Raw genomic sequence first — 23,525 nt, 5'->3', positions numbered from 1 at the left:
AAACGGATTCAGCCCATTTTAGGAGCCCGTATGAAACGGGCCAATAGCAAGCCCAATAGTCCAATACCCGCGTGTAACAGTGTGGGGGGGCATAGCGAGTAAAAAACAAAAGCGTAAATTCACCAACAACAACGAATGCTGCCGTTGTGTTGTGTTGTGCTGTGTTCGGGGGTAGGTAATGGGGCCCACATAGGAAACGCGTTGTGTCGTGACTCGTGATGCAGATGTGGTGGCCACGACATGATTCATCTCACTCCACCCACCGACGCCACCGTGTCACACGGCTGAGATTCGTCCCCCAGATCCAATCTCGGCCGTCCACGTGGACACCACGCACAAACGAGTTATGAATCTAACCCAGATCTTGCATCATAGGGGCATTTCCGTCTTTCAACGCTCTCCAACCACCCCTTCAAACCTATGCCTATAAATGGACACCCAAGTCTCACGTTTGGACTCGCACCGCTTGAGCAGACTTAACAACAGCACAAAGCGGGTTCTGTCTGTTCAAGCTAACCCCTTCTCTCTCTCACACCATACGCTTCTTATCTTAGTGCCTCTTTGCAAGGTACTGTTATTATTGCCCTTTTCTTTCTCTCTTCGTCTTTCCGTTGGGTTGGTTTTGTTCTGTGGTGCACGTGTTTTTCACTCGCTACAGATCTCAAGTGTTCAAGTTTGGATTTTGTGCTTCTGGGTCGGTTTCTTTTGCTTTTTCCCCAACTGGGTCGGTCTTCGTTTGTTGAACCGGGTTTAACTGAATGTGACTCGCGGAAACAGAAGCCTGATCTGCATTTTTGCCTTGCTGGTTTCTCGAATTGTGTGGGAATTCGCTTTGGGGTTTTAGATCTGGGGGAATTGATGTGTCGCATGTGACAGTTTTTGATTTTTTTTTCTTGATTTGGTTTTAATTTGGCAAGATGGGGTGGTTTCCCACGAAGGGTTTTGTGCTAGATTTAGCAAATGAGCAAACTTTGAAGTTGGGGTTTGTTGGTTTGACCTTATTTTAGAGGCATGTTTGGAAGTGAAATTTGGGTTAAGTTATGTTTAATTGTGGTCATGATTTTGATTTGTCTTTGTGAATTGGCAATTGGGTCCTAATTCTGTGTTCTTGTTTGATGTTACTCTACAGGAGCAATAAAAATGGCTCAGGAGACTTTCCTATTCACATCCGAATCGGTGAACGAGGGTCACCCTGACAAGCTCTGCGACCAGATCTCTGACGCTGTGCTCGATGCGTGCTTGGAGCAGGACCCAGACAGCAAGGTTGCTTGCGAAACCTGCACCAAGACCAACATGGTGATGGTGTTCGGTGAAATCACAACCAAGGCCAACGTGGACTACGAAAAGATCGTGCGTGACACATGCAGGAACATAGGATTTGTGTCTGACGACGTTGGTCTTGACGCCGACAACTGCAAGGTCCTAGTCAACATCGAGCAACAAAGCCCTGATATCGCTCAAGGTGTCCACGGTCACCTCACAAAGAGGCCAGAGGAGATTGGTGCTGGTGACCAGGGTCACATGTTTGGCTACGCCACTGATGAAACCCCTGAGCTCATGCCCTTGAGCCACGTGCTAGCCACCAAGCTCGGTGCACGTCTCACTGAGGTTCGGAAGAACGGAACATGCCCTTGGTTGAGGCCTGATGGCAAGACACAAGTCACTGTTGAGTATTACAATGACAAGGGTGCCATGGTTCCAATCCGTGTCCACACTGTGCTGATTTCAACTCAGCATGATGAGACTGTGACAAACGATGAGATTGCTGCTGATCTCAAAGAGCATGTGATCAAGCCCGTGATTCCTGAGAAGTACCTTGATGAGAAAACCATTTTCCACCTTAACCCTTCTGGGAGGTTTGTGATTGGAGGGCCTCATGGTGATGCTGGCCTCACTGGGCGCAAGATCATCATTGACACCTATGGAGGGTGGGGTGCACATGGTGGTGGTGCCTTCTCAGGAAAGGACCCTACAAAAGTGGATAGGAGTGGTGCTTACATTGTGAGGCAGGCTGCAAAGAGCATTGTGGCAAATGGACTTGCTAGGAGGGCCATTGTGCAAGTTTCCTATGCCATTGGTGTGCCTGAGCCTCTTTCTGTGTTTGTGGACACTTATGGCACTGGGAAGATCCCTGACAAGGAGATCCTCAGCATTGTGAAGGAGAATTTTGACTTCAGGCCTGGTATGATCTCCATCAACCTTGATCTCAAGAGAGGTGGAAATGGCAGGTTCTTGAAGACTGCTGCTTATGGACACTTTGGAAGAGATGACCCTGACTTCACATGGGAAGTGGTCAAGCCACTCAAGGGTGACAAGGTATCTTCCTAAGTAAAGGAAAGTATTTGTTGCAAGTTGCAACACTCTTGGCAAAGGATCTTCTGCACACTGTCTAGTGTCTACTGGCTTCTTAGTATTTTCATTACTAAAATTTTATCCATGTTTCTTTCTTTCTTTCCCCCCTTTACTCAATTCTGTTTTTGGGTTTCTTTTTTTGTATTTTTTATGAATTTTTTCTTTTTTGTGTACTTGTATGTGTTCTTCGGAACATATATATTTTACATGGTGAACCGAAATATATTCTCTCAGGATTTGTGCTCAAAATATGTAATAATATTCTCAAGTTAAAGGGAGTATACAGTTTAATATGTTAATTGCAGTAGTTCATCCAATGAATTCATGTTTATTCTAGATTTACCAGGAAAAAATGGTCACTCATGTGCAATATATTTAATAATGTAAAATCTATATGATTCACAATATAACATAGGAATATACAGTAGCTTTTACAACAAATAACAGCCAAGCAAATGTTGTCGGTGGGATATTATGAACTGGCAAATGGCAAATCTCCTTGGTAACGTGGTGTCAAAGTGATGCTATTTTTGAAAGCCTAGTGTTAATTGAGAAGCAAAAGATGAGAAAAGTTTGTTTGGTTAAAGGGTTAGTTTGGTTTTGCTATATGGTCCTAAGAAAATGTAGCTGAAAGTGGTAATTGCATTTTTGTGTTTTCCGCAAGGCATGGAGATTCTTCAAAGTGAAAAGCACATTGTAGTTATGCTTGCATTGTTTAACCGAAGTCCCTCTTAGTCAGTGATTACTGATTAGTTGGTAGGGAACAGTACCGATTGTCGGGGAAGGAGTTATAAATGTGTTAGAACTTAGAAGATCCGAGATCCGTTCCATTGAAGTATTACTATATATGAGAGAGAACTTTCATGTTTTGTGTGGCAATCAACTTAAATGATAAAAATACAAGAAAATAAAAGGCGGAAGTTGAATTAGTTTTTTTATTTCGTCCTTCCAAGGCCAATAGCAGGAGGCACCCTATACACAAGATAGGATTCGAACTCCTGACATTACTTAAGCGTAGATCAATCTCTACCGCTGAACTACACACTTGGAGTTAGCTGAATTAGTTTTTGAATAATGTTAAGTAAATTTTCAACATTGTATGAAAAAGAGAATTAAATATAAAAGAATACATATAAGAAAGATGATACAGAGACAAAAAGAGAATTATATAAAAAATATATATAATTTAAGAAAGATGTTAGAGAGAGAAAATGAAGGGAACATGTAATATTGGTTGAGAAAATCAGGTGTATTAATCCATTAAAAAAAAGGGTGAGATAGATGGTTTGCTAAGAGTGAATGCAGATGAAAAAAATGAATATTCGTAAAGAAATTATACTTGTATAATAAATTAGAATAAATAATTTGATAGAAAAAGATAAATATAACAATAAAGTATAAATAATTATAAGTGTCGTATATCTTATATTTATAACTTGTCTTATATTTATAATCTGTTTTAACAAGTGTATTAGTCAACGGTTAATAAATAATAAATTGATATGTAAAATATCATCTCTTAGACACTACAAGAAAATTGACATATAGTGACACACACCTTATAGCGACACTATATATGTTACTAAAAATTACTTTTACCTACACAATAACTACAATATATGTTGGCATATTATTAAAAAGTATGGGTATAAGCTATAGTGACACACAAAATATGTTAAATCTCATTCAAAATCAACACTAAAATTGTGTGTAACTATATGTCAAATAGACATATACCTACATATATTATACTTATAGTGACACTTTTTGTATGTTACTATATGTAACATTTCTTGTAGTGAGAGATTAAGATAAATATTATTATGTGTTAATACTTAATAATATATCCAAATTCATCATAAGTTAAAGTTTCCTCTCAATCAATTTATTCAATTCAATCAATATAATTTTTTAAAAAATACTAAAGAAACAAATAGAACAACTATAAAATGAATTGTTGACACAAGAAAAATAACATTTTCTTGAAACATAGTTGATAATCCTATATATAAATGCACTTTTGTTTTGTTCAATAACTTTGAAAATAAGAAGAATTATGTCTAGCTTCCTCTCTAACTACTTCTATAAAGTCTATGTTGACCTTTTATATATTCTTTGTTTTCAACCTAGTCAAAATGATTTCTTTTGTGAGTTGGACTTTAAATTTAATAGGGATTATGGTGTTGGAGCTAGAGATTAGTTTGTATGGTGTTTCTTGAGTGGTTGATTAAGATGTTCAATGATAAGCTCAAAGAACGCCAGGAAACTTGTATCCACTTTATAAGGTACTTTATGAAAACTACCAAGAATTTCACTTATCCCTTAGCTAGTAGAAAAGGGTTGAGGATTTCCATCTCCCAAATTGCTAATGACCAAAATGATTGCACATTATGAAGTTCTTCAAGTGGAGCTTAGTGTATATTACTATACTTTTGGCATTCCCTACCTTTCTTTACAAAATTGGAACTATACTTATTAGGAAATAAGAACACAAAACGAATATGAGATGGAAGATGGTTGTACCTACAAAGACACTTCTACACTAAATTTAGAGAGTGATCAGTCTAATAGTATATATGTATATATTTATTTTGACATACCTAATGAGAGGTGATAAAGGCATATTATATCGACAAGATAAGTTACCATGTAATGAAGAGTAATGAAGGTATTTTATTACTCCTTTTAAAGACTTGTAATAGTTGGATATTACTCGGCAATGCCTTCATAGATGGTCAACCACTCTTCAGCTACTAGTGAACGACTAGTCTACGCTCTTTGAAATTGGGGTGACCCTTCGATAAGAGATTAGATGCTTCGTTCTTTGAAATTCCTTTAGGATGATTTTTTTGGTAGCTTTAGCTTGTTCATTGGTCGACAAATGTTCTGTAGATTAAAATCAATGTCGAGTTGATAGGCCTCATAGAAAATCATTTAATCCTTTATTAGTGAACTACTAACCATTATCAGTAATTAAAGTGTGCAGGATTCCAAAATGATAAACGATATTCTTCCATAGGAATTTTTGCACATTTTGTGTTGTAATCTTGGCTAAAGGTTTAACTTCTGGCTACTTAGTAAAGTAATTAATTGCTACCAACAAGAATTTATGCTAAGCTTTCCTAGGAGGAAAAAGGTTGAGGATATCTATCTCTCACATGGCAAAAGGCCATGGAGATACCATGTTGTGAAGTCTTGAAGATGCCGAGTGTCTGAAATTACCATGTTTTTGATAAGATATACATTTTTTAACATACTTGACAAAATCATTCCAAATTGTAGGTTAATAATACTCAGCTCAAAGGACTCTTACCAACATTAATCATCCTTTTGAATGCATGCCACACATCCTCGGTGAATCTCATCCAACATGTATTCAGATTGTGACTTTGTGAGACATTTCTACAAAATGGGTAGAAAATCTTGTCTTGTATAATAATACAATAGTTGGTTTCTCAAAGTCAGAGATTTTGGGCTTCAATTGGATCTTCAGGAACTATATCATTTTTGAAATAAGCAATGATTGAGTCCATCTAGTATTTATCTTCTCTCAATTCCATCATCATAATGTTTGGGCTTGTAAGTGCTTACTTATAGAATTATCTTGTGCTGCTCAGGCCTTCGAGTACTAACTAGTTTGGACAATATGTTGGTTCATATGTTTTCTTCTCTAGGTATATGTTTAATATTGAAGTTTGAGAATTTATCCTTCAATCGAGTTACCAAATGATAATACTTCAATAATTGTTCATCTTCTATTTGATATTCTCCCTTCAACTATCCAACCATCAATAGATAGTCACTTCTACATAAAAACTTCTCAATTCCCATTTTAGCAGCCAAATTCAAATCAGCTATGAGATCTTCATACTTGGCTTGCTTATTTAATGTAAGGAAATCAAATTTATATGTTATAGTATGCCTAAAATGTCTCACATTGCTTTGATAAGCCTTAGGAAATTAATTGTAATAAAAGTTGATTTTATCTCTTTGATAAGTCTTGGGAAACAAGTTAAGAATATTGGTTGAGTAGTCATACGATATTATCACATTTTTTTAATGAATAAATTAGTAAATGATGTTATAATTTTATTTTAATGGCAAGATGATTTCTAGCAAGTTTTAGTTGTATTGGAGCTTTGATGACGACGACTCTATTGTGGAGTACTCTTTTGCTAGTGTCAAAGTGGGGGAGGGGGAAGCAAAAGAAGTTGAAGTAGTAGAAGAAAAAAATTGAGTACTATTTTAAGATATCCTTTTATAACAAGTGTTTTTTCTTTTGGCTTTTGAAACTTTGTTTTTAACGCTCTATCTTAAGGGATCTTTGTTTCAAACTCTTTTATATATTACTCTCATATACTTTGATATATGTTATGATGTGTGATGCTATATATATGTGCTCTACATATGTTGATATATTGTCTAAATTAAACACGATTATTTTTCATATGCTTAAATTTTGTTTTTTCAAAAATGTGTTTGTCTCCATCAAAAAGGGAGAGAATGTGAGATCAAAGGATGAATTATGACTCCTAAAATTTATGTTTTAATGATAACAAATACATATGTTTTTGTAAAGCATAAAAATACTATATTATAATATGATAGCATATATCATATAAAAATAACATACCAGACTAAGTTTTATGGATGTTCATATATCAGACTAAACATATTGTATGTCTCAAATGAATGTATTTATTATCATATTTATTATGTTTGATGTTTCTATCATCTATTTTCAACATATACCTCAACAAATCAAAGAAATAAAAACTTCTTTGGTACTTGGAACAACTAAAAAAGGACAATATTTTCTTTTCATTAGAAAAAGGACTAAAAGATCCCTTGAAATACAAAAAGTCAACTAAAAGTTTTTTTGAATTGATACATGCTACAATTCCTTACCCTTTGTACCTAAAATTGATAAGCAACATTGTTGATTAGATAAGAAGTGATCATTTGATAAAATACATTAAATAAAAGCATTAATTGCACCAATGGACACATTTTCACACAAGAAACAAAGATGAATCAAACCAAAAAGGAAGACTAAAGGATTTTGCAACAGCCGCCTTCCAGAACGACTTTTATAAGAAGCTTGGACAAGTTTAGAGAAGAGAACACAATACACAATCTCATTCTTTATTATATTCTTTTTAAAGAGATTCTTTGTACTAAAAATGTTTATCATGTCTTGTGCATAACATGATTTTTTTTAATCTTAGCTTAAAATTTGTGTTTTTGCTTGAAGCTTAAAGAAGTTTTGTTGTTTAAAGAACACTTGGTGTAGAATCTTGGAGAGACTTTGTTGTTTAAAACCATAATTGGGTAGTTTACTTGAAGAGACAAATCAAAGAACACTTAAGTTGAGTCAGAAGTGGCCTATGTAAAAAATACTTATATCTTTGTGAAAGATAGTGGAACTTGATCAAGAACTAGATGTAATCTCGATCATTGATATGAATTGATATAAAATTACCTCATGTTCTTTGCTTTACTTCACCTGCACTTTTCAAAAGAAATTTTTACTTTACTACTTATGAAAAAGTGTTAAGTTATTTGATAGGCACAATTCACAATTCAACCCGTCATTCTTGTGCTTGTTTTTACTCCACACTTAGCCACTCATGACTAATCCTGAATCACAAAGATGTTGAAAAGGTTTTTGAGGGATCTGTTGTGAAGGCTTTTGCTTCATTTTTTCTCTCTAAAGCCTAATATTTTTTCCTTTTAATGAAATTGTATTCTACTTATAGCTTTTTAGCCTTTTATAAGCCTTCGATATTGGGCCTATTACATATCACTCACTTAAGCGAGACTTCATAATTCTTCCAATGGATACTCTTGCTTAAGTGAGTAAATGATCTCGCTTAAGCAAGCCAACTGCATCATGTCTCCTTTGCTTGTAACCAAAGTCTCGCTCAAGTGAAAAGAATGTCTTGCCTTAAGCGAGACTCCTTGGAACAAGTCCTTATTCTTCTTGTTTTTTTTTTATATTTTTCTTATGAGTTTTTCTCTTCTCTTGTTCTTCTTGTGTCTAATAAAGCCAAAAAACTAAAAAAAAATAATAAACCATAAAAATGCATGTAAATGAACAAATCTAATTTTTATTACTTATTTTTGGTAAAAACACAACCAAAAATCATAAAACATGCTTGATAATTAATATTACTAAAAATATTATACATATTTGACAATTATTAGCACCTTACATGGTTGTTGGAAACTCTAAACTTAAATCTCAAACACTATTCTAGCATCAAGTTTTCAGGCCCTTGTAGTATGATTCATGCTCCATCGATTTTCATATTTGAGGATATATCAATGTAAAATGTCCACTAATCATTGATTGTCTATGGTGAAGGTATAAGCTTAACCATGAAGTCCACTAAGCATTGTGCCTTTGTTGGACCTTGACTTTCATACTATAAACCATACACAAATAATTCAACTAACTAGACAATCATTCGTCCTACAAGTTGGGGCTTTCTCAAAGTTTTCTTGATAAGGTAGCTAGTCTTAACAATTACCTAGTGGCTTTGGAAGTAAACTCTTGGGCGTTGTGCTAAAGACACAAGTTCCAAGGCTAACTTCTTTATGTTGGCACATTCATTCTAAGTTATATAGTGACCTAAAAAATAGATCAACACTTGCTTCTTTTCAATCTCTTGGACTAAAGCTAGGCTTATGGCTTCTCTTATAGCGAATGTATAAGAGTAGGTTGGCGTTGGGGTCTAGTCCACTAAGTATGGGAGAGTTTGCTAGGAAAGCCATAGTGTTGAAAGGAAACCACACACTCCTCATCTTAACGAAACTCCTTAGGCTTCTTTAGTAGTTCATAGAAGATTTTTTCCTCCTCGATCATCTTAGGAAAGAATCTCAAAAAGGAGGCAAGTTTTCTCCTTTTTACATTTTGAGTGCTCATTATTGTTCTTATGAAGGTTTTGCATCTGTTAGGATTGACTTTTATGCCATGATGTGTTAACATGAAACCAAACGATTTCCTCCCCATAGTGTGAAATATAAAAAAGCAACAGAATCACTTGTTACACTTGAATGTGAATACTTAACTCATAACTTGAGGATCTTTAAGTGTGCATAAAGAAGTTAGACATGGATAATACGTTCAAAGTTACCAAGTATTAAAAATAGAAAGGTACCGGGGATGAAAATAGATGAAATCATGTCAAATGGCCAAGTCCTAAAGGCCTTAAGAGGAGTGGGTAGGCTTAAAGGAAAAAAGACCCAAATTCTTATTGAGTTTTGGATTACTTTTAGTAGCTAACTTTATCTTCTTTGTTAATATTTTCCTTTTAAATATTTTTCTTTATTTTTGACCTTATATTTTTGGGTCAAGTAGAGTAGAAATTTTATTTTTTTGTAATTAATATTTTAGGAGGGATGTAACTAGAAAAAAGGAGATTTGGACTTAACCACATATCCATGTAGGCAACATATTTAATTCTCATCTTTGTACTCATTGGATACCTATATACTCATACCCATTATCGCATATTCTATTTGCTCTACACCTTCTTTAAATGTAGAGTTGCAATAAATTTTTTTTTAAAGTTTTAAATGAAATTTATGTTCAATATTTAGTTTAAATAAAATGTGAATCTCATTTTTTTATCAACTACGAAATTTTTAATCAAAGTCTTTCAATTAAATATTTCTTATATTTAACTATCAATATATATAAAAAGAAAATTTCAACTGTATTTTATAAGTAATGCATAATTTAAAAAATAGTATTTTTTATATAAATTTAATATTTGTTATGGAGTATAAATTATTTTTTAAATTCAAGTAAATATAATTTCGGTGTAAAACATTTTTACACATAATTCTAATAAAGTTATTGATCATTTTATCAGATCATCCAATTCATTAATATGATGTCCTGATATGATGAATTCCTATAGAATATATATGTTAAAATATTTTATAATTTTTTTGATAGAAATGCAACACCTTTATTTAAAAAAAATAACTTAAGATGTCATTATTATAATAATCATTAAAACATCATTCAATATATTATACGAGATATTTTAACATATATATATATATATGTATATATATATTATCTTTTCAAAACCTTTTTCGTAAAACGAGATTATAGAAAGTGCTGAAAAAATATCCAATAAAAGCGTAAGAAAAAGATAAAACATTAATGTTACACATTTATGTACGAGTATTGATACGTTACTTACATTTTTGGATGTCATTGTGGGAGAATATGACGACAACACGACAATTATACCTGTTTTTAGGAGAAATGACGAAACAATAAAAATAGAACAATAATAAAAAGATATTACTAGGATTTCGTATATAGCAATTGAGAGGGAAAAACTTGTTTACTACTAGTTTTTCGGACATTCTCATATAAATATTGAAAAATAACTATAACACTGTACTAGGACTCTAGGAGTCTGCTTTTCTTTAGTTAAGTGGTACGCATGTATGTTTTCTTTTTGGTTGAGTTAAGAATTTCAGTGACTAAAACCTTTATTTCTTCTTCTTAGTTCCAGTGAGGCATTCTATTTCTTCTTCCTAGAATTTAGAATCTATGGGTTGGTCCAAAGCTTTGGGAGGTTAAGAGCTCGAACATTCTTCCTCTTCTTCTTCTTTCTTTTCTTCAATTTTGATTGTTCGGGATTGAGGTAAGGGGAGCTAGGACTTGATCTTGGTAGTTGTGTGGATTTTCATGTTGCATGTGTGGTATGAATGCTTATTTGATACATAATTGTGTGAATGCTAAACTGGTTTGCAATGAGGGACTTGTTATTCTTAGTTTCTTAGAGGTTTTTGGGGGAAAAATCTTAAATTTGTTGATTTTGTACCCAAATCCTGGTTGTAAGTTTTTTTGTTGTTGGAAATGAAGGATTGATGATGTCTAGATGAGTGTTGGTGGTTTAAATTTAAGTTTAGAGCTTATAGGTGAGCTTGGGATGGATTAAAGAGGCTTGAAAACCCCAAATTGTGAGAAACAAATATTGTCTCGGTCATAAATCTGCTGAAAAATTTTGAAATACTTGAGCAAAATTGGAGATGAGAATCAAGGGTGTGTTTGGAAGAAATCCGTTGAGCAGATTAGTGCTTTTCAAATTAGATTTTGTTGTCTTCATAAAAGTTTTAGTCTTAAATGTTAGATTTCCAATGGCTTTGGAATCGCCTAAAAAGGAGATTTAGAACTCAATTTATAACCTTTTTAGTGAGCAAAGGTCAAACTTTAGAATTAGTAAAAAATGTTGCGGTTTTTTTTTTATTATTACAATTTTTATTATAATAGATGGTGAAATTAGAACTTGAGGTCTTCATAAGAGTTTTAGATAATCTTTTTTGCTTTCATAGATAATGATGAACTTGATATGACGAGTATAACTCTCTGTATGATATTTCATGTGAAAGTTGTCATTATATGATAGTTGATTTTGATAAGTTGTATATTGATACATGTTGTATGACGAGTGAATTTGATTAACACGAATAAGATTGTTTAATCTATTACATGTTGTATGTAGAATGATGATAATAAGCAATGGCATACTATACTTATGTACTTGAAATGGTGAGTAGCATTAATATACTATGTATGATTGATGCTATAAATTGCATGGTTAGAGTGTTGAATTGGTATGTTATTATTGGTTTAGGTGTTAAGCATTGATATGTTATACCTGATTGGTGCAATTTGATCTCTATGTGTATTGACCAAGGGTAATGTATATATAGATGATGAATGTTGAGGTGTGGATGCCAAGAATGCTTTAGGCATTAAGACATGTTGGCTAACTTAGAATTTGAGAAGAGAGCATGTTTTTGAAAATTGAAGATCCCACATAGGGGAATCTTGGAGCGGTGCTTGGGTAGGCCACTAGTGGAAAACCCTCCATAAGTAGGTGTGTCTCTTGGAAAGGGTTTTCTGGTGTGTTGAGTTTCCTCTAGGTCCTTAATTAGTGATTAAGTAAGGTAAGAGGTCAAGGGCTACAAACTTAAACCAAGTATGTGAAAAGGTTGTATGGTTCCTTACGGATAATCAGTGGGTGAATTCAATATGTGACTTTATAATGTATATTAAGTCATAGTGAACTTGTATCCAGTTATACTATTCATAATGTTATAACCGAACTTTTCTAATATAAGTGACAAAATCTGAAAAACTAGAGAAATGATTGATATCTTATTTTGCTGTTATTGAGCTGACATATTAGGTGTGAAAATGATTGGATTGGTTCGATAGGGTGGAGTCACTTAAACTATTCATGTTGTTAGGAGATTTTCATAGGTAAATGCGTAATAACACATTAGTAGAGGTGTATGCATGTGATGACTATATTGGGGTGTGTTCATATGCATGGTATGAATATCTTATTGGCATGATTGTATGAGATGCTTGATGAGTTTGGTGTTTAGTTTTCAAGTGTGTGTTTGATATGTTGTATTGTATAATTTTTTTTATGATTACATATTTTTGAACTCTAACTTACATATTTTTGAATTCTAGCTTACCCTTTTGTTTCTATGTTGATTTGAATTGCGATGATCATGCATTACATGAGAGCAGATCAAGGTTAAGCTTGAAAAGTTATTATTGATAGATGATGTCACATTTTCTTGATGTTGGTGCTACTTTATATAACTTGTATAATTATACTCAACTGACACTAAAACATAGGATTATTTTGGAATTTCTATATATATATATAACTTGTCTATAATATTAATATATATATATTTTACTTTTATATTCACATTCTATATATATAACACGTTTCTTTCTTTAATTTTATATTTTCTAGTAATTTAACTTTCATCATTAATAATAATTCATATAATATAATAATTATGACGAGTCATTACAATAATAACTTAACCGCACAAGTAAATAAGTTTTGTCATGAAATGTTTATGACACAATTTAATTCTATGATGAGAATGTTTAAGTTAAACATTATATAATAGTTAACAATATTGTTTAACCAACTTTTTTTCATTTGAGAAACGAAAGAGAACAGGAAAACTTTCATCATAAGCTCTTTAAAAGATAAGAAAATAAGAAGAAAAATAATAATGTTAATTTATGGGTTGAAATTGTACCTTACATGCATCTATCTTTTTAGAAAGCATACATATTATAAATAAATTTGAAAAATATTTACATATTGGATTTGTTTGTATATGAAGAAGAGGCTGATTTTTTTTATAAAAAAAAAAATGGGACAAAAGTTCACGTGATAAAAAGATTGTAAAAATATCAATTGAATATCATAGTCCATAAAAGTACTAAATGTCTTGATAGTGTTCAACTGCCAAACACTATCAAAACGCATTAGTCAAGATAACATAAATTATAAATTGCAAAGTAACAATAAATAAATAGGAAAAAAGGTGTAGAAAAAGATTGATCTGCCATTATCTCTTCTAAATGTGTATCACTTCATTAAATTGCAGCACACAATAAACATTGCAAGCCGAAAAAGCCACGGCTATGTATACATAATATAGTATAATCGACAATGGTAGTTGTTAAGGAAACCAAAATTACTTTTGTAGGTAAAAAGATTTTTTTTATATAAAATAAATCATAAATAATTTCATATTTATAGGATAGTTTTTAAATAATTGAAAGCATGAAGATCATTTTACATGTTAGTAAGATAGTGTGTGATTCATCATCAAAAAAAAAAAAAAGAGTGTGTGATTCTTCTTATTCAATATAATAATTTTAAAAACAAAACTTTTATACTAAAAACAACTTTTGTGACTATTGTTAACTATTATTATTATAATTTAATTGTTATTTAAAAGGTTAAAATTGTTTAAAAGAATGTATACAAGAAAATAGAGAATTACTTTCAAGTATAGATATATTATTATTAAATGTATTCTTATAATTTTATGTTTCTAATTGCAGCTTTGCTTGTTGCTTACTATACAAAGTTAGCTTAAAATACTAGAAATTTTCTACAATTACAGTTATATCCATCAATTAGTATGATTAGTTTAGAGAGGTTTATTACATAGAGAAGTAATACCAAACACTTCTTTTAATGTAAATGGTACTTTTAGTTAAAATTTTATCAAAAATTGTAAAATCATAATCATTAAAAAGAATATAGAATCCATCAAATTATATATTTTTTTAATAAAATTTAACCAATAAAAAAAATCAAATAAATGTGTCTAACTTTTCTCTTGTTATCATTGAGTTTTCTGTTTCTCTGTCAGATTATTTTTCCTTTTGTGGTTTGTTGACTGTCACCATGTCAGTAACAGCTGTATGTTCCTACATAAGTTACAATTCTTTTATCCTTTAATAATAATATTAATATTAATAATAATAATAATAATAATAATAATAATAATAATAATATCTTCTTGTTTTTTTTTCTTCCACAATTCTAACATGGTATATTGAGCATGCAATATTGTTCTTCCTGAAGCATATTGAAAAAACCTTGTGTGGTTTAAAGTTACACAATTGAACTCTGCGAAGCATCAAACCATTTTTATAAAGAACTTAATCTTCACATGCAAGATGAGTTAAATTTACAATGGGCACTGAAAAGTTTGTTTGGTTGTTCATAGTGAGGACACTGAAAAGGTTAAAATTACACGCATGGTGATATTTTTGCGTAGCATGGCATGCAGTTAATGACATTAGGACACATTGTAATGTTTATCGAAGTGTAGTATTGTGTTTTCTAGTCCCATTATTGTCCTCGATTCAGCCCCACATGTCCATTGTTAATGATATAAACGACCAAGGCAAATGCACATGTGATGTCTTTGCTCATTATTTATTTTGACTGAATCCAATTAACATTTTTTTCCATATTAATATCTGAGATTTAATCTTTCAACAAGACAAAAGTATTTTTCTCTCATAACACGCACATTATTAGTTGTAGTAGCTGATTATAATTATATGGTTTAAATATGTTATTTATAATGTAAAATCAATAAATTCTGGTTTTAATTAGCTATTGTATTCTTTTTCTTGTCTTTTGTCTCTTTTCAAAAAAACTTATTGTTTTTTTTTTCTATAATCATGTTATATTGTTTAATTACTTGTCTATTGAATAAAAGGTTAAGAGTTTGGTCACACTCATTATTATTTGTAGTGCTATTTTGTTTTTGGCACGAATACTTTTTTACCACTTAACTAGTGATTAATTTTGATTGAGATACTATATATACGATTGTTGCTAACTCAAAAGATTATCACGTAGGTAGAGAGCGTTTGTAGTACTATATTTGCATGAGACTAAGACAAAATGTTTTAATATGTCTAAAGTAAATATTATTTATTTGTCTTGAAATGAATATTAAAGACCAAATTAGCTTAGTGATTTCAAATTTTAGAAAAATAAGAATCAAACATAAATATCTTACAAAGATAAAATGATAAAAAAATATATATATTTTAGTCGTTGAGGTCAGAAATTCAATTCTCCTTCTTTTAACTTAGTCCTTGAGGTTAGAAATCCAATTACAACTCATGAAACTTTACAAAATATTCTTAATAGATATGGATGATGACACAAAAATAATAATCTAATATAGTATCCATGTACACAAATATTAAAAATATTTTATAAAATTTCATGAATTGTAACTAAATTCTCAATCATAAGGACTAAATTACAAAAAATATATATAAAATAAATCTAATCACGGTTTTTTTTTATTTTTTATTTTATTTTAAGAACCTAGTTAAAAATTTTGAAAAAGTTCATGGACTTGCATTAAACACTTTTTAATTTAAATATCATAATAAAAAATAAATTATTGAGGTTTGTGTGTGTGGTTTAAACAATTAATTTCATAAATAATAATTCAAACAAAAATGACCAATAAAGTTAGAGTTAGAAGTGTCAAGAATTGTTTTCACTCTAAAGTGACCATACACTGTGTTAGTGACTTGGAGCTGTGCTTTGGTGTAGTGGGCCCAAATGAGACAAGCAAGTTTTCTTTCAACATCCACTCGGCCCATGAGTCATAAAAAAATTGATGAGGTGTCAAAAGAACAAAAACAAAGACCCAAGAAAATAACCATGAAAGAACATTTTATTTGGCATAGTGAGTGGAAAACAACAATGGGTCACATTATGGAGCTATCAAAAGCCTATTTTTAGATTTAATACTGAGCAAAGGAACAAAATGTTGGATTCTCACAAATAATGTTGGTGCCCTTTTTTTTTACAATAATGTTGTAGTTTTCCACAATATGAAAGCCACTTGTACACATTTCAGTGCCCAGTAGCTACTAGTTAACTATCACCATACCATACAATGACTAGTGAACAACATGGAACCTTACAAGTAATATCTAATTACATCACATTATTCCTTGAAAATTTTACAATCTTGTTTTTTTACTATAAAAGATTAAAGTAATAACTAATAACATAAAATGATAAATTTAATCATCGTTATAATCTTCAAAGGATTAATTTGTTAATAACTTTTATGAAATACTATTTTAAGGACTTGTTCAAAGATTAACTGACGTGTTCTATGTGCATCTTTGATTCTTTATGCCCTATAATATATTTATAAAATAATATTGAGATCATTCCTTAGAGGAAAATAGAGGCATTGCATTTTGGAGAGAAAAATGTTTGGCTGGATTCAATCTTGTTGATTTCTTAAAAAGTATTTAATGAAAATATGTTGGCGATGCAAATTCAATTATAGATTTGATGTATATGTGATTAGATTATTGATAAACATTTCTTAATTATTGAGTCTCTTCAAATTTTATAACTTTATCAATTTTGTATTTAATAAAAATAAGAATATTAGATGATAATCTATAAGTACAATTATCTGCTTAACGTGTGGTTGGAAATCAATTTTAAAAATTCATTTGTGATACATTTTTATGAAAAAAATTTGAAACAAAAGTGTTTTTATACTAATAAAAGGATTATAAATAGATAGATAGATAGATAAACAGATAAATATATGTGTGGAAGGAATTCAGTTATTCTCTTGGTTGACTTATTTTATTTAATAATTCATGTTTTATATTAAATTTAATTTTTTAATAAATAAATAAACAGTTAAAAATAATTAAATAATAATAAAGACTAAAAATAATAATTTTAAATTTTAAAAAGAAAAAAATAATTTTTAATATAAAATTAATACTAAAATTTGTTCATTTGATAGAAATCAAAAATATATTTAAAGGAAAAAAAAAGGATTTTATGAAGTAACCTGATGGTGAGTTAAATTATAACTCTAGTTAAGAAGATAATTTGGTTTGTTTCCAAGTGAATAACCTTTACTTGGGTTCAACTCCAACCAAGATCACCCTAAGAGTGACGACCAAGATATAAACATTAATTGTCAAATCAAAATGAAGGAGATTAAATGCTACTGAATGATTGAGAATCACAAAGGTTAGTTGAGGTACATTTTTTGCCACAGGTTTTGATATTTAAACCTAGGACAACTTTATCTATTATTGGAAATATTCCATCGGTACCGTGTAATTCCATGCTTAATTGTGTAAAAGTTTTATTAACTAATGTTAATCTAGCTAGTAATCAAGTGATCAAGGGACTAAATAATATGAGGCACCAAGTAAAAAGTGCTTAAGACTGAATTTCATCTGGATTAATTTGTCTTCCTAATCTAATATTAGCATGATTGAATTATAAAATAAAAATTATTTTATTTCATATTTAATCAATTATTCCATATTAAACACAAATAATTATTTTATGAAAGATTATGTTTAGAATTTTATTTTGATGGAATTTTTTATTTAATTTAATTTCTATTTATTATAATTATTTATAAATTAAAGTTTAATATTTTAAAATAAATTATCAATAAATAAAAATAATCTTATACTATAATATAAATTATATATCATAAATCTTAAATATGATTTATATATTAAAAAAATTATTTATAAATTTTTTTTAATATTAATTTATAAAGTCAAACATTATATTTATTTGTATATCTAATTTATTATAAATTTTAGCTATATATAATATATACTTAGTCCATATATTATACAAACTAGAATGCTAGTATTTATTTAAGCATGAAGATCTCTAATTGTTGTGGTTAATTCAAAAAACATTTAAATACTTAATTTATTTAAGGTATACTTACGTAATAATTAGTAATTATAGAACAAGCTAATTTATTAAAAGTAATTTCAATCCTCTTATTACCCTAATTTTAAATAATTAATTCATTTTTTCACATAACATAAATTTATGTCCCATGTTTTTGTTTCTATTAGAGTTTTTCAAACGTGAAAAGATTCTTTTAGCAATTATCTAGGGGTAAATTAGTAATTTTCAAATTTATATTAGGGTTGACTAAGTAATTAATTAAATTTGACAGGGGTTAATTATCAATTTTTAAATTCTAGGAAAGGATAAATAAAAATTTAAAATAACCACATTTTACTACTTCCTAATATAAAAATGCTTTTTTATTACCTGAAATTTACGACGTTATTATATGGTGTGCTAAGAACTTGTGAAGGGATATTTTTTAAACAAAAAATCCAAAAAAGGGATCAGTGAACAAAAATTACGAAAACTAAGGGGAAACCTAAACTTCTTGAACTAAACAAGGCCAAACGGTAAAGTGCACAAATTTGACAACAATATAATTCTATTTAGACTTTAGATACAAATTTAGAAATATTTTTAGATTTTTTTTTTAAAAGCTCTTTATTTTTCATGGAAAATCTTCCAAATGTACTTCTGAACTGTATTCAAATTACATTTTTATATTTTTCTGAAATTTATGGCTTACTGTGGTAAAAAAAAAATTATCATGGCTTACACGTTTAAATACGAATTAATCACCGATTCGGTACCAAAACAATCTCTTCTCTAAATAGTAACTAAAGTGATAAATTTTTAATGCATTAAAATTACATATATATATATATATATATATATATATATATATATATATAATTATATTACTCGTAATGGATGAAATTAATAGTTTTTTTCATAAATAAGTCAATTAAATTGGTTTTACTGTAGGAATTACCTATACTTGGTATGAGATTTTAAATTTAAATTTTATTATTGTTGTGTAATGACGCTGGTCAATACACTTATTATGATCCAACAATAATTAAGTGGAAGCATTTGCATCAAATGATAGGCTAGAATATCATGCAAACAAGTAGGTAAATCTTATGTAAGTAAATATATATATATATATATATATATATATATATATATATATATATATATATATATATATATACTTAATACAGAAAAGTAACTACATTTAGTCGTCGATCAAGCGTTTATACAAAATCTAACTACCTTGGGGTAGTAAAATAAAAAAAAGAATTAACTCCGTTGTGGCCCATCACCGAACAGCAGCACTCAACTCGCTAATCTTGTCTTGCTTTCATACAAATTCTACTCATAATAGTCTCAAACCACAAGGAAAAACATAGGATAAGCTTGTGATACAAAATCAATGTCATACAATAACATGCAACATAAACAACTTAAAATGAACATCATTCATTACATCATATCAAGTCTCGTCATACAACTTAAGGCACTCAAACAACGTGTACAACAAGACAACTTCGTTATAAATACAAATACAACACATAATCATTAGACGACATCACACTCACAACTTTCATTAGATAACAACTTCTACATCTTTACACCTTCAACTTAACAACTTTCAATATGCACATATACATATTACCAAACAACATATACAATTATATAGTCAATACATCATAAAAATCATAAAACAACACAAACACACATTAGACTATCATCCACCTCAACACCTTTAATAGAACGACATAATCTATAGACATATAAATACAATTGATGCGTCATCATGCATTTCAACTACAAAGATCTCCTACAACTAAGATGAATAGTTTAAATAGTTTATCCCTATTGAATCACAGTGTTAGACCTATCTCAACCAAGTCAGGTATAGTACAACATTAGGTCTCATAATAGAGTCGGGTATAGATAACTTAGTTTGATTTCTAAAACTTTACTACTTAAACAATGAAGTATGATACTATGTCAAGGTAGAACAATTTAGGTATGAGTCTACCACGACATTAACTAGGTTAACTAAGTCACCTATGAGATTATCTCATTGACTACCCTCCAAATACCACAATCCTCCAATACTAGGTTAGGAATTTTAACCTCTGACTTCATATTTTACTCAATTAGTCATTCAATTAAGATATGGTTCGACTACTTCCATACCATAGAACAAAAGATTATATGCTTGTATATCGAAGGTGATGGAAATATGCCAAGGCCAAGGAAACCAAGAGGTGATACATTAAAAGAACCAAGAGGAATGAGATGATTTTGAAGAACTTTCATATGTTTGTAAATATAGTAATTACTTGTATAGGTTTATTTTGCCTTTGTATTTGTGAGACACTTTGTTTCTTTTTTATAGATCATTGTATAGTGAATTTAGAGTAGGTTCTTTGAAGACTTTTACTCCATTTGACCTTGTTTTAAAGGTCACTCATTTTACATTTTTCAATAGTAGATGTGGGGTGACAATTAGCAAAGAGTGCAGGTGCAACTAGTAAATGGGCCAAAGTTGGGCCTAGGCCAAATTTTACATATTGGGCTTATTTTGTTCCCTATTTTCCAGGGAATTGATTTAGCTAGGCCTCACCAACATTTGGTGAACCTTAATAAACCAATTCCAAAAATTTTGGATTGGATTAATTATGGAAAATATGACTTGGCCGCCCACCTCATCCTTGGTTGGATTAGCTTGCTCACTTGGCTTCTTTGGGAAGCTTGTGCTACAAGCATCTAACTTAGCTTGCTTCCAAAGCTTCTAAGTTAGAAGCTTGGTCCATAAGCCTCCCAAACCAAGGTGGACGGTCAAGCTAAGCTAACCTTGGTCTCTAGAACCATGCTTAGTCTAGCTTGCTCCACAAGCTTATCTTGGCCGAAATTTCTAGCATGTCTTGCACCCTTGGGAAGCTTGTGCTACAAGCTTCTAACTTAGCTTGCTTCCCAAGCTTCTAAGTTAGAAGCTTGCTCCACAAGCCTCCCAAACCATTGTGGATGGTCAAGTTAAGCCGACCATGGTTCTCTTGAACCATGGTTAAGCTTAGCTTCCTCCACAAGCTACCTACTTCTATATATCTCTAAACCTTTCATTTGTAGACACTTTTGGATGTTAATGAATAGAATTTTATCTCAAATTCTCTCTTCCAAGAGCCAAAACTGTGGAGAAACTCTCTCCCTTAGGAACCTTCAAAAAGGACTTTCTCCTTTGTACCTTAGTTTCTCACTTCTTCTTCTCCTTTGAGAAGAACCAAACCACTTGAGTGGCTTCTACAATCTTTGAGGCTTGTCTTTCTTATGCCATTTTCAACATTGATGAACCTCCAGGAGCTAGATTGGACAATGGATGGAGCTTGAGGAAGAACAACAATCACTTCTCCAAGTCACTTCCATCATTTTTGGTATCTAGAGCCATGGTGCTCTTGAGGTTTTGTTTCCTTGTCTTTTATGTTAGTCAAATAGCCTTGTATAACTTAAGACGGGGGGGGGGGGGGGGGGGGAGGGAAGGGGGGATGAATTAAGTTTTCCAAATTATCCTCTTATAAAAATTTTCCAAATTACTTTCTTACAAATTCAATTCCTTAGATAAATTTATATGTAGAGAATGAATGATGATGCAAACTACTCAATCACAATTAATAACAAGTAATTAAAAGTGTAGGGAAAGAAGAATTGTAAACTCAATTTTATATTGGTTTGGCCAATCCTGCCTACGTCCAGTCCTCAAGTCTCCCACTTGAGATTTCTACTATTCTTGTAAACCTTACAAGACTTGAATCCTCCAACACCTTGGAACTCCCTTTCCTTGTGTTGAGATTCAAAAACCAACTAGGAGAAAAACCCTTTCTCCTTTACAAATCCAATGATCAATTTGGAATTACAAAATAACTCTCTTTTAAGAGTAGATATACACTTTTATGATCTTAATGAATTCTTTTAGAATAATGCAAATGAATTCGGCCAAGATGTTTTTGTATATGACTTTTTCATAATAGAGTTCATAACCTATTTTTGAAAATTATAGGTATTTATAGACAATTGTTTCTTAGGTTATGTCTTTTCATGAAGAGTTGTAACTCTTTATAATTTTTCAAAAAAGATACTCTAGTAATCGATTACAATGGTTTTTAAGTTCAAAATGTTTGAAACTTTGTATAATTTAAATTCAAATTTTGAAGTTTCATCTTCTGGTAATCGATTACAAGGTCTGGTAATCGATTACCAGAACACATTTTGTATTCAGAATATGAACTTCGAAGTTTCCTTGTTCTGGTAATGGATTACCAGAACATATTTTTTCATTGTTTCAAAAACTTTTATGTAGAAAAAATTATATCAATAATTTCTTTCACAAATCTCTTTTAAGAAATGATTTGAACTTATTCTTTAAAGCTTTTGTTAAGTTTTTCAAAAACATTTTTACTTACTTTCAAAAGATTTAAAACTTGCTTAAATTTAAAGAGATTAATTTGAGGTTTTTTGAAAACTTATTCTCAAGGCCAAACATACTTGCAATTCTAAAAGATTCTATTACATTTTTAGCTAAGTTGACAAAACTTATCTATGTAAAACTTGAGATCTTGTTCTTGCATCAACTTGCTTTAGCTCAACCTTGATTCTTCTTCAATGCTTTATAATCACTTTGGCATCATCAAAAAATATTTGTGCATATTTTCTTCCACATTTTAAAATTGTTTCGTCTTGTCTCAACCTTCTTTTGCATGTCTTGATTGTGTTTGCTGTATGGATCTAGTTTTTCCACACAATTTTGATGGATCCTCATGTCACATTAATTGATTGATTCATTAGTCTTTCTTGTTCCTTTTTTTCTTGAATCAATATGGTTTTACCTTAGGTTTCTTTGTGCTTGTGCTTTTTAATTTTGTTTGAGTCTTGCCTATTCCATAAAACTGAATCCGTGATTGGATTATAACAATGAATAGCATGTGTTTTTGTTTTTCAATCATATGTTTTGTCTAGAGTCATGTGTAGTCCTTTACATGTCATTAATTCCTAGACTAGCTTGTTGAACCTTTGGTTTTTGTGTTGTTTTGTGACATTATTTGGTGC

The 23,525-nt window shown here is 30.6% G+C and overlaps 1 protein-coding gene across 1 annotated transcript; it reads left to right on the top strand.

The window, feature by feature from the left end:
- Positions 1–410: 410 nt before the first annotated feature.
- LOC109805762 (S-adenosylmethionine synthase) lies at positions 411–2,651 on the top strand. Its single transcript, XM_020367952.3, has 2 exons — positions 411–568; positions 1,130–2,651. The coding sequence occupies exon 2, from the start codon at positions 1,141–1,143 to the stop codon at positions 2,326–2,328; it is 1,188 nt and encodes a 395-aa protein (XP_020223541.1). The 5' UTR covers positions 411–568; positions 1,130–1,140; the 3' UTR covers positions 2,329–2,651.
- Positions 2,652–23,525: the final 20,874 nt, after the last annotated feature.

This window comes from Cajanus cajan, chromosome 1 (assembly GCF_000230855.2).
Source record: "Cajanus cajan strain Asha chromosome 1, NIPB_CcT2T_4, whole genome shotgun sequence".
Lineage (NCBI taxonomy): Eukaryota > Viridiplantae > Streptophyta > Magnoliopsida > Fabales > Fabaceae > Cajanus > Cajanus cajan.
This window is presented reverse-complemented; position numbering and strand designations above follow the sequence as displayed.